This window comes from Schistocerca cancellata, chromosome 2 (assembly GCF_023864275.1).
Source record: "Schistocerca cancellata isolate TAMUIC-IGC-003103 chromosome 2, iqSchCanc2.1, whole genome shotgun sequence".
Taxonomy (NCBI): domain Eukaryota; kingdom Metazoa; phylum Arthropoda; class Insecta; order Orthoptera; family Acrididae; genus Schistocerca; species Schistocerca cancellata.
The window spans coordinates 575879139-575891985 of NC_064627.1; the positions used below are offsets into that span (position 1 = coordinate 575879139).

Consider the following 12847-nt stretch of genomic DNA (forward strand, 5'->3'; position numbering starts at 1 on the left):
CTTCCGCCAGCACCTCATCTCCTATCTTCCAAAATTCAAAGAACTTGTCCTGCACGCATTGCGTCCCGCATCTGTAAGGAAGGATCTTGCTGAGAAATGGCTTAAGCATAGCCTTGGGAATGTACTAGAACGATCCTTTCTTCCAGAAGAGATAGTTCCCAAAGGTAAGCAGCAGAATTTTAGTGAAGTCTAAAATGAATGAGGTAAGGTACTGACGGAAGTAAAGCTGTGAGGGCTGGTTACATGTCGTCCACACAGTTGTAATCTGCCAGGAAGTTTCAAATCAGCACACACTCTTCTGCAGCGTGAAAATTCCTTCTGAAATCTTAAAGTGATTTGCACTTTGTTTCTTGTTGACAGAGTGCTTCATTAAAAATCGGGCAATGAGGCTGTAACTCCTACCGTTGAAGATTTCCGTCAGCTGCACTTCAGTTACAGGCATATATTTACCTGAATATACTCGTACTCTACGTCGTTGCAGGAATGGGAATGTAGTAACAAGTCTCACGATGAGCTTGGTCAAATTTATGTTGTTCTAACTAGTAGTTCTCTACTGCTCTGTGGACTGACAATAAAGGCCGTATGCTGATGAGCATAAGGAAAGCAATGCGAGAAGCATTCAGTGAATTTCGAACTCAAATTTTTCTAAACTTTCTAACCAAAAATCATAAGACGTTTTGGTTTTACGCGAAGTCTTCAGTCGGATCAAAATTTTCTGTTTTGTCGCACAATGACTATACTGTCACTGAAATGTACAATGACAGATAGAAGGCTGAAAATTGAACAAATTCTTCCAAAACAGTTGCACCGCGGAATATTGTAATACAGTTCATCCTTCAATAAAAAGACGAACGCCAAAATGACAGATACCGTGATAAGCAACTGCGGAACAGAAAATTAACCAAACCTACTCAACAGTAGAGCGGATGAGATACATGTGGTTTACGGCCGAGATTATTTGAAAGAACTTGCTCTCTTCTATCAGTAGTTTATCGAAGGTCGCTGCAGTAACAAAGCATACATAGCTGTGAAAAGAACTGGACATCAATCTCATTTCGAAGAAGGGTTGTCGATCAGTTGTACATAATAATAGACCTATATCTCTGCCATCAGTCTGTTGTACATTATGGAAAACGTTTTATGCTCATGAAATACGATATTTTTTTGAGAATCTGCTCTATAAAAAATAAATACGGATTCCTGAAACTGAAATCTTGCTCTGTTTCTTCACCGAGACCCTGAGCGCTGTAGGCAATGGCGGACAGGTTGATGCCGTGTCCCGAGACTTCCAGAAAGTATTTGATTCAATTTTGCACTGTCACTGAGTGAACACAGTACGAGATTACCAAGTACCGGACCAGATTTGACACTGGATTCAGGACTTCCTTGAAAACAGAATTCAATGCATCGTTCCTCACGGAACAAAATCGAGAGATGTAAAAGTAATTTCAGGTGTACATCAAGGAAGTGATACAGGGCGCATATGGTTTGAAGAGTATATAAATAATTCGCTGACGATGTAGTTATCGATAAGAAAGCTGCAACCATCAACTGCAGGAAAACCTGTAGAGGATCTGCGATCGGTGCAGTTACTGACAGTTAACCCTGAAGTTGTAGATGCAGATGTGGATGTAGAAGTAGAAGGTAAACAGATGTAGCGTTTTGCGTATAAAGAGATGATCCACTACTTTTGGGTATACTATTGGCGACAAGTAGCAGGAAACAGTAACTACAATAAACCGCTTAAAAGTAACCATCCGGGGCAGTTTAAAATGTAATGACAACATAAAACAAATAACAAGAAAAAACAGATGCCACACTGATAGTCACCAATATAATCACCTTCCAAAGATTAGGCGATGAAGCGATCTGTTCCGGTCCCTATCATTAATCCACCTCATACGAGGATTTCCTATTTCTCTCTTTCCACAGGCCGATAATTAATTCATTATTTTTCTTTTCGGCGATCTATTTTGCAACAACGTGATCTTCCAATTTCATTTTAGTCTGTACCATCCTGGCAATCCAATCTTATTGTTTCATTTCTTAATTTATCCAGTTTACTACAACTCGCTGCCTATCCCAGGAATTTCACCTCTGCTACCTGTATGCATCAATTTGAATGAACGGTAACAGTGCTTGTCTATACCTAGTATATACTCATGTTACAAGCACAAGTACAGAGTTAACATTCCCTTGCGTTGTTAACGGTCAGTTAACAATGTGTCCCCTCATAGCAGAGACTGATTTTTGTATTCTCATCTGAAGATGGGGGCATAAGTTCGAAACTAGTTATCTGTTTCCTGTATGCGGTATCGGCTAATGAAGATTTTACAAAAAATTAACATTCATCGACTGAAAATTTGATCAGATATTCCGCTGTCGCTGCTGTATGGAAAATTCGCAGCAAGTAAGATGCGTTCGGCAGTCTTTACCAGCGGTCTTTATGATACGTGTAACGATAGAACTTTGTTACAAATTCATGGACCAGACTGGTATTCCCACTTATTCACACTTGGACTCTTACGTCTCTGTGATTACGGCTGTATAATCGATAGAAAAGTTTTAGGTCACATCGTCAGCATCTCTCTGCTACTTTCGGAATAAGTAGAGCTCTTTCTCTTAGCTCGCTGCACTAGCACAACACTGAAGAAAGGATATGGGTGCCACAGTGGTCTCCCTCTCCTTCAGGCTTACTGGTTGGAAGTTCAGAGTGGCAGATACACCCACCGACCTCAATTATTTGTTGGTACAAATGGTTCAAATGGCTCTAAGCACTATGGGACTTAACATCTGAGGTCAAACATCTGAGGTCATCAGTCCCCTAGACTTAGAACTACGTAAACCTAACTAACCTCAGGACATCACACAGATTCATGCCCAAGGCAGGATTCGAACCTGCGACCGCAGCAGCCGCGTGGTTCCGGACTGAAGCGCCTAGAACTGCTCGGTCACAGCAGCCGGCTTGTTGGTACATTTTAATCGCTGTCTTCCCCTACTTTTACTGGCCGCTACTGTCCCCTCATGAATCATGGAGATCGGGATAAGCGTCCACAGCATAAAAATTCTACTGGTACAGCTGATTAAACGAATATCGGCTGGATCTGATGGGATACCCGTACGTTTACAGACGATTATGCGAAAGCACTTGCTCCTCTTCTATCAGAAATCTACTTTAGGTCGCTGGAGGAGCAAAGAGTTTCTAACGATTGGAAGAAAGCCCAAGTCATTTCCGTTTTCAAGAAGGGTCATCGAACGGACGCAAAATACTTGTAGACCTTTATCGCTGACATTGGTCATTTTGGAGCAGATTCTATGGTCATGTGTTATGACATTTCTGGAGACTTGAAATCTCTACTGCAGGAATCAACACTGTTTCCGAAAACAACGGTCAGTTCGTTCATGAGTCCCACAAGGCAGCAGATGTCGCCGCCCAGATCGATGTCGTGTTCCCTGACTTTCAGAAGGCGTTCGTTACAGATCCCCCGTCGCCTAATGAATAAAATAAGAGAACAGCTTTGCGACTTGGCTGAGGATACCCTAGCAAACGTAACACAGCATTTCATTCTTAACGTACAAGAATCCTCGGACTTAAAAGTAACTTCAGGCGTACCCCCAGAGGGTGTTACAGGACCATTACTTTTCGCAATATATGTATAAATTACCTAGTGGATAACGTCGGTAGTTCTATTAGGCTTTCTGCGGATGATACTGTTGCGAATAAAGAAGTTACAACGCTAGAAAATTGTAGTAAAATGTAGCAAGATCTACAAGTTATCGACGCTTGATGGAGAGATTATCATTTGACCCTCAAAAGACGGCCGGAGTGGCCGTGCGGGTCTACGCGCTATCGTCTGGAGCCGAGCGACCGCTACGGTCGCAGGTTCAAATCCTGCCTCGGGCATGGATGTGTGTGATGTCCTTAGGTTAGTTAGGTTTAATTTGTTCTAAGTTCTAGGCGACTGATGACCTTAGAAGTTAAGTCACATAGTGCTCAGAGCCATTTGAACCATTTGAACAGTAAAGTCTTGAATCTAATAACGATGACTTCTGTAGATTCACCACTTGACAAAAAAATGGCTCTGAGCACTATGGGACTTAACATCCATGGTCATCAGTCCCTAGAACTTAGAACTACTTAAACCTAACTAACCTAAGGACATCACACGACACCCAGTCATCACGAGGCAGAGAAAATCCCTGACCCCGCCAGGAATCTAACTCGGGAACCCGGGCGTGGGAAGCGAGAACGCTAACGCACGACCACGAGCTGCGGACACCACTTGACAGTTTGCATGTGTGTGTGTGTGTGTGTGTGTGTGTGTGTGTAGGTATCGCGTGTGTACGTGCATTATACGCATTGTATTGCCGTGACCGCCCGATTGCAGTACTTACGTTGGGCAGCGGAAAGGGACACCGCCCGGCGCAGAAGTAGGCGTCGAAGGCCTCTGGGGCGATGATCCAGTCTGCCCAGCCGATGTCGGCGAAGTTGACGGCCATGCGGTGGCGGCGGCATGTGGCGGTGCTGTTGCTCGCTACGGCCGACAAATCGCTGCCCGCCACGTTGTCCGTCCAGTCCGCCTCCTGCACAAACAGCACATAAGCAAAAGCCCACTCTCCTACCGGCCGCCCACCGTCAAATCATTAATTACACTTCCTTCCATACATATTTAAAATACCACTTGTCACTGCCGTGTCCTCCAGAAGATATAGGACGTATCAAGCATTCAAGAGTACCGAGTTGCCTATGACTAAGGCGCAGCTTAGTTAAGATTAAGCCCCAACTGGGGTGCACTCAACTATGTTATGCATCCACCTGACGTCAAATAAATAGTGCCCAAGCAGACATGTATCTGTCAAATATGAGTGCTCGTATAAGTATACACACAGCTCCTCTCAGTAGTTAGTAAGTACCTCAAGGATAAAATACTAGCAGTCGCCTTTCTATTAGGCTATCCGATCACGACTTTCTGCCAGACCCAGACGTCCATATGTCGTCAGCCACGTGTCGACAAGATGCACTCCTAAAATCATTATTCATATTCCCGTCCAGGGAAGGCATTTTAATTGAAAATCACTTACCAAGTGTATTTCCTCCGGACTTTCATGCGTGTTCAAAGGAACATTGTATCGTTACTCTGAACAGCACAGAGAAATGTTGCTTAGAACCGAAATCAAACTTATGCGTAACAATGGGAGGCATTTACGGGGTTTTCGTGAAAGTGATCCTATAATTCTGCTGCACAGTGTATATAAGGGTTGCAGAGATGAACGGGTAATTGCTCTAGTGGGCCGTGAATAACGGCACAGTGAATTCCCAGCTGCTATGATGAGTGTGTTCAACAGTTGCTTGTCGCTGGCCTTGAGCAGTACACAAAGTGTGCTGGCGTATGCTCAAGGCATGTGGCATAGAGGTTACAGGAGTATCGGTAGAGGCGAACGACAGACTCGCTGGAAACGGCCGCCAACGCCCTCTCGGCCGCCAGTATTTAGATAGCTGATGCGGACAGGCGGGCCAATTAGTTAGAGCATGTTATGCACAGTTATTTCGAGTCAGTATGTCTTGTGAGTTCCAGCATGTCACCGATTCGGAGCCGTAGACTTAGTCTCTAGCACAGAGACAGGCAGCATATAGCAACCTTATAGTGATCATAGCGGGAGTACTTGCAGCAACATAACCCGGCTTAAGAACGGTGTCCGGAGAAACATCGTAACCGAAAGGGACCACAGGCGAGAGCGACGCCTTGTCCACGACAGTGGATTTGAATGCTCAATAGGAACTGCTGCTAACGATGGATGCACGTCAGTCTCAAACAGTTTATGTGAGAATATTGGGAACGCAATGTAGGCAGTGGACATCTGGGGTTGACTACCCCGCAAAAGACGATTGCACACAGCAGTACATAAGGCAGCATGTGTTCGGTGGGCCAAACGTCACAGAAACTCGGTATCAGGTGAATCAAGGCGCGCAGTGTTTCTTCCAAGATGACAGCAGCTGTGTTCACAGGGTGCACGAGGAAGTTCCTGGTTCGACGAAGATGGTTCAAATGGCTCTGAGCACATTGGGACTTAACACCTGAGGTCATCAGTCACCTAGAACTTAGAACTACTTAAACCTAACTAACCTAAGGACATCACACACATTCATGCCCGAGGCAGGATTCGAACCTGCGACCGTAGCGGTCGCGCGGTTCCAGACTGAAGCGCCTAGAACTGCTCGACCACACCGGCCGGCGATTCGACGAAGACGCAGGAACCCTATCACCGCTCGAATGACCCGCTAAACCACCCGACATTAAACCCGTAGTAAATGTCTGGAATCATTTGCAATAACAGGTGAAACGTAGCAATCGACCACCGTGTCATTCGCTCCCTCTACAGGATAAAATCGTCTGCAAGTGTGTTCAGGTGGATTTGGAACTTCGGTAGAAACTTTTGGACACTCTTCCTTGCTGCACTCATACCATTATCAAGAGTAAGCTAGGGTTAGCATGATTTCTCATGACATTATTTTGTGCAAGGTCTTTTGAAATGCATATAGATGATTTTCAATTTTCTTTTCTCTGGCACATACTATTTAGAATTAATCCCTCGATTCTTACCAATGTTTTCGGAATGTTTCTCTTGGTTTTTAGGGTCCTGCCGAAATAACCCCACTGGGATTCCACATGCACCGCTACCAGCTAGCCCAGTACAGCCTCCTCTATCTTTCGGTGTAGAGAATGAAAAGTACAAAAAAAAATAATTACAGATAATAATTACAGGAAAACCCCCTGAACTTGAGATCTCTTACAGTCCACAACCGTTTATTTCACCTAATTAAAACATTAAAATACCTTGACCAAACATTCCACCAAAGCTAACATGTAATCCACACCTACAAATTAGCCAAAAAAAAGGCCACTATGAAAGAAAACTGACCAAAATGAAGACTAAACCACGCGACCGCCTCATACACCTACACGACTTCATCCATCTCATTGTCACCTTGCAGACGTCGTATGGATCTCCACTTCCCTCCCTCCCTCCCTACCCCCCCCCCCCCCCCCCCGCCGAGTTGAAGTATACACTCCAAATCTTTGAGCGTCATGAACTCAACGTAACTCTCCATATCCTTTCATCCTTCCCTACCATTATTCTGAAGCAAATAATAAAAGTTCCCGCACCTCAAGCATCTGGTTTCCCTACGCCAGCCCGCCCACAAATCGTTTCTCTATACCACACTTTATCTCCCATGTTTGACGCCATGCTGCCATATTTCTGTCATCACGCCCCACTTGTCCAGCGTCTATATACGCTGCATTCCTTTCCTAGTGTAATTTTTACCGTCTTCCCCTTCCAAACCCTGATAACATCCTGAGCTCATCCTATCAACTAGAACGTATCTGCGTAATTTCCAAATGATGGCTTTCCCTTCACAACCGCAATACCTCCTACCACCCACATCCCGTCATTTGGCCCTTCACTAAGCTCATTAAACATTCTTTCTCACATCAGTTGCTCTCCAATCCCTTCTGCATCCAAATCACTCACCTAGAAATGTTACCAGGAGCCGAAGTACTGGTATCCTTAAAAGTCTTAAAGCCGCGCATACAACCATCTCATTAAACCCATCAGGATCGTTGTCAACATATTTCATAGTGCTACTGCAACGGCCCTAGCACCATCAGGAGAATTTAAGAGTTGAGCCACAGCTTCAGTTTCTTCGGCTTTTTCTGTTTCTTTTATTCGCATCTGAGCATTATGTCTTGCAGTCAGCTGCTAGTACATTGATCCCTAAAAGTGTCTTGCAATCTCCACAGCTCTTTCATTTTGTTACGAATATCAGACAATACTCTATTTAAATAACGAACTTATTTACATCGACGAATCACTTAGATAGTAGCTTTTCGTACAGTCATGTGTCTGTATATCTGCAGTAATAATAGTGTCACAGAAGTCGGCAAGGGGAAGATGAGTTTCACTATGTCTCGAAAAAGATTATTTGTGGAGCACATATACTTCTTTCAACGGAAGAAGGGGTTTGTATTTGATCTTGTTACTCCGACCAGAGTATCTGCTAAGACGAACGTTTGTGACGAGTTCAAAATGCATATCGGAGTGGAATACGCACCTGGATCCCAGACATTAATAGAAAAGTGGGAAATTACCGACTTTTTGAAGCTTTGTGTCCGTCCCTGTAGCGTGCTCGGGCGGTCTTATTGGTAGCGCACAGCTCGCATTGGATAGGGATCCGTTAACCATAGTCTTGGTTTCTCACATCCAGTATATCGAATAAGGTGGTAAGTAATATGGGTACCATGTTTGGTTGAAACTGATACAAGTTTTTAGGTCGAGATGTTGAACATACGCATATGTGACATACACTCCTGGAAATGGAAAAAAGAACACATTGACACCGGTGTGTCAGACCCACCATACTTGCTCCGGACACTGCGAGAGGGCTGTACAAGCAATGATCACACGCACGGCACAGCGGACACACCAGGAACCGCGGTGTTGGCCGTCGAATGGCGCTAGCTGCGCAGCATTTGTGCACCGCCGCCGTCAGTGTCAGCCAGTTTGCCGTGGCATACGGAGCTCCATCGCAGTCTTTAACACTGGTAGCATGCCGCAACAGCGTGGACGTGAACAGTATGTGCAGTTGACGGACTTTGAGCGAGGGTATATAGTGGGCATGCGGGAGGCCGGGTGGACGTACCGCCGAATTGCACAACACGTGGGGCGTGAGGTCTCCACAGTACATCGATGTTGTCGCCAGTGGTCGGCGGAAGGTGCACGTGCCCGTCGACCTGGGACCGGACAGTAGCGACGCACGGATGCACGCCAAGACCGTAGGATCCTACGCAGTGCCATAGGGGACCGCACCGCCACTTCCCAGCAAATTAGAGACACTGTTGCTCCTGGGGTATCGGCGAGGACCATTCGCAACCGTCTCCATGAAGCTGGGCTACGGTCCCGCACACCGTTAGGCCGTCTTCCGCTCACGCCCCAACATCGTGCAGCCCGCCTCCAGTGGTGTCGCGACAGGCGTGAATGGAGGGACGAATGGAGACGTGTCGTCTTCAGCGATGAGAGTCGCTTCTGCCTTGGTGCCAATGATGGTCGTATGCGTGTTTGGCGCCGTGCAGGTGAGCGCCACAATCAGGACTGCATACGACCGAGGCACACAGGGCCAACACCCGGCATCATGGTGTGGGGAGCGATCTCCTACACTGGCCGTACACCACTGGTGATCGTCGAGGGGACACTGAATAGTGCACGGTACATCCAAACCGTCATCGAACCCATCGTTCTACCATTCCTAGACCGGCAAGGGAACTTGCTGTTCCAACAGGACAATGCACGTCCGCATGTATCCCGTGCCACCCAACGTGCTCTAGAAGGTGTAAGTCAACTACCCTGGCCAGCAAGATCTCCGGATCTGTCCCCCATTGAGCATGTTTGGGACTGGATGAAGCGTCGTCTCACGCGGTCTGCACGTCCAGCACGAACGCTGGTCCAACTGAGGCGCCAGGTGGAAATGGCATGGCAAGCCGTTCCACAGGACTACATCCAGCATCTCTACGATCGTCTCCATGGGAGAATAGCAGCCTGCATTGCTGCGAAAGGTGGATATACACTGTACTAGTGCCGACATTGTGCATGCTCTGTTGCCTGTGTCTATGTGCCTGTGGTTCTGTCAGTGTGATCATGTGATGTATCTGACCCCAGGAATGTGTCAATAAAGTTTCCCCTTCCTGGGACAATGAATTCACGGTGTTCTTATTTCAATTTCCAGGAGTGTATATTGCGCACATATATGTCTGATTGTCTGCTGTTTCACACCATACGAATCCCGACAGAATTTTAAAAATTATCTGTGGTGTTGAGTCGTGTGGTTTCATCTTGGGTCCCGAAACATATTGACAAAATTATTTGGTCGTTGAAGTGCTCATTCTCGCGATGTGTTTGACACAGTGAACGGTACAAATAAGAAGCAAATTGCATTTCACACGTTTAAAACTGATTTCAAGTACCGGTAATTAAGTAATAAATAACAACAGGTTGAACATTTATAAGTCAGCCTTATCCGCCCTCCCGCCCCACCTCACCCCCAATAGTACTAGAGGTGAATCTTACTTTTGCAGTATTTTTATACAAATAATAAGATAGAGGCACCTTACAAGTTTCGTTAAAATTGCTGAATGTGTTCCTGAATTGCGCTTTAATATCACCCTCTTCACCCCCTTTTCATTCCCACCGCTATGGGATACAGGTAGTTCTTAAGCCCGCAGTGCTTCTTTCCAGATAGTGAATAATTAGTGAAACCCCGATTCTTAACGGAATCCAAGTGTCCTGCATAAAACAGCTTCAAACTTTTGAATACTTGACAAATGAGTTAACATGTTAAATATCTGACCTTCAGCATCCAAGCGATGAAAAAGTTAGAAAAGGTTTGCAATTATTTTAAAATTTTTTGGAGATACCATTTCCAATACCACTGACAACGTTTGACAATAATTTTACGTAGGCCAAACTGGTTCGGCGCTTAAGACTAGATTCAACGAATACCTGTTAACCAAAAAAGAGAAGATAAAGCAGCGTTGAGTATCTGCTGACAATTTGAAGGCAACGTGGCACCAACCACCCGCGCTGCGGTTAATTATCAACTGCTTAGTGATCACCTAATTAGTAAAAATCTGAAGTACCTCGACGCCCAGATATCAGTTTTTAAAATATTTACGTAGCCGATTGTATGGCTAGCGCGTCCTATGAATCAATTAACAAATTTGTTTCTTTAAATGTTTGTAATTATTAATGTGTATCCCGCCGTGTTGAGTACTTCGTTACTGTTCTTTATCCATGGTGCTTCTGCAGCTTAATTTTGGAATTGTATTATAAATCTTAGTTTCGTTGTGGAAACTATTTATGAACACCACTTGCATTTGTTCCCGGTGCTTAATGGTACGTAGCGCACTGTCTAATGCTCCATTGTACACATGCTCAACGTCTTTTACTATGATAGATGATTTTCATTGCACTATGTTTGGTGAAGCAAAATGTGTGTAATTGTGTAAGTGTGGTCCTATTGCTGCATCATTGCACCTGCTGTCATGACTGTATCGGAGGTATTGTTTTGTATTTAACAGTTTATTTGACTTACCACTAAGCCATTTATTCTATGTTTTTAACCTTTGCTTATCCGTTCGTGTTCATTGTCTAGACATATGCCCCCGTTAGTTCGATTTGGACGTATGTCTATCCCACAGCACAGTAGCTCTACGATTGGCTCTCAGTCGATGATTCCTAAAAAAATTCCTGTGACATTTTATTACAGCCGTGCATGAAAGGACCATGCGTTAACTATTATTTTCCATTCGTCCGTTTTTGTAAATAATCTGATGATGCCCTACAAAGGCGAAACACAACATAAATTGATGTGGAACCACGGCACTCCAGTGTCATGACCAGCTGCCCTAGGTTTCTCGATTAAGTAAGCATGGTGCAAACAGTCCTATCGTGGTGGTAACACGGATTCTAGATTGTATTTAAATCCGGAGATTCTGGTGGCCAGGGGAGTACGGTAGATTCAGCTAAGTTCTCTTCGCTCCATCACGTGCACTGCCAGCTGTGTGACACGTTGCACTGTCCTGCTGGGTAACACATCATTAAAGAAATATTTTCATAATCAGGACTGTTTTATAAAGGAGTAAGCTTTACATGGTTTCTGTACCAGTTATCTAGATGGAGTGGAAGATGGTTTTTAATTATATAGTGGTATTATGAAACCTCAGTGTATCAGCTGAAAAACTGAACTCACTGTACATGAATATAGTCACTCCCAGAAGACATAGCGGTAATACCGTGTAACATCACTTCTAGCCTTGATGCTCGCCTAAGTTTGGCGACGTAGAGAGTCCGGAAGTTTCTTCCAGTAAACCATATCCATCTTGTTCCGCTAGGTGATGATTGGTTCCCACGTACCCATTATCTGCGGTGGTGTTAATTGCTACGTTTCGAGACGGCTTTCAGATTGTTCCAAACATTTATGTGGGATTAAAATTAGATTATTAAGAGGAAAAAATGAAATGAGATGATCGTATGGCATTACTGGCTCGGAGGCCGTGTCTGGGACCGTTCGGTCTCCTGGTGCAAGTCTTTCTATTTGGCGCCACTTCGGTGACTTTGGCGATACTGACTTCTGGACCATGATCTGGGGACTTAAGGTGAGCCAGACGAAGTGTAATGGGCTGCCTGTGTGCGAGCACGGCAGTTTTCATCTTGGGACTATCTACGGCGAAGATGTAAAAGAAAGAGCAACGCTTACTTGGTCATTTGGTTCATATTCAGCCATGGGAAGTCACATGTTAACGATTCTGCGGCATCTACAGCGATCCCAAGCGACCATTGGCCTCTTTCAAAATGGCGACTATAATTTTGTCGGGTGAGTTTATTCCGTATCGACAGAAAGCGGGCGTATACAGTCCGAGAGTTGTGGCTGTGTATGAACTGAGTGGAAGGCAGCGCGCAGCAGGTTGTGGAGGGCCGCGCAGTACGCCACGCCACCCCGGTCGCAGATAAGGCCTTAATGGGCCGGGGTCGCTATCGCCGCGCGGGACATATTTATCACGGCAGCGGGCGGCGCGCCGGGGGTCCCAGCCTCCTGCGAGGAGCCGCCACCGGTCCAGCCGCGGGCCCGAGCAGCGAGAGCTGCTTCTGCGAAATTCCTGTCTCTCTGTTCGCCGGTTTGCACTGATGTCCAAAAATTACAGCATCTATAAGGAAAACAGCATCTATAGAATATTGTTTCAGTGTCTTGAGTCCTTAACAAGTAAGCATCAGAAAGGTGTTGCTAGGATTGTAA

At 45.3% G+C, this 12847-nt stretch overlaps 1 protein-coding gene across 1 annotated transcript in view; it reads right to left on the minus strand.

Moving 5' to 3' along the window:
- The window catches only part of LOC126156646 (histone-lysine N-methyltransferase, H3 lysine-79 specific-like), a 715177-nt gene that overhangs the window by 84809 nt on the left and 617521 nt on the right, over positions 1 to 12847 (minus strand). The window contains exon 7 of the mRNA XM_049916323.1: positions 4396 to 4584. Within this exon, the coding sequence (XP_049772280.1) occupies positions 4396 to 4584 (189 nt within the window). The remainder of the gene's footprint in view (positions 1 to 4395; positions 4585 to 12847) is intronic.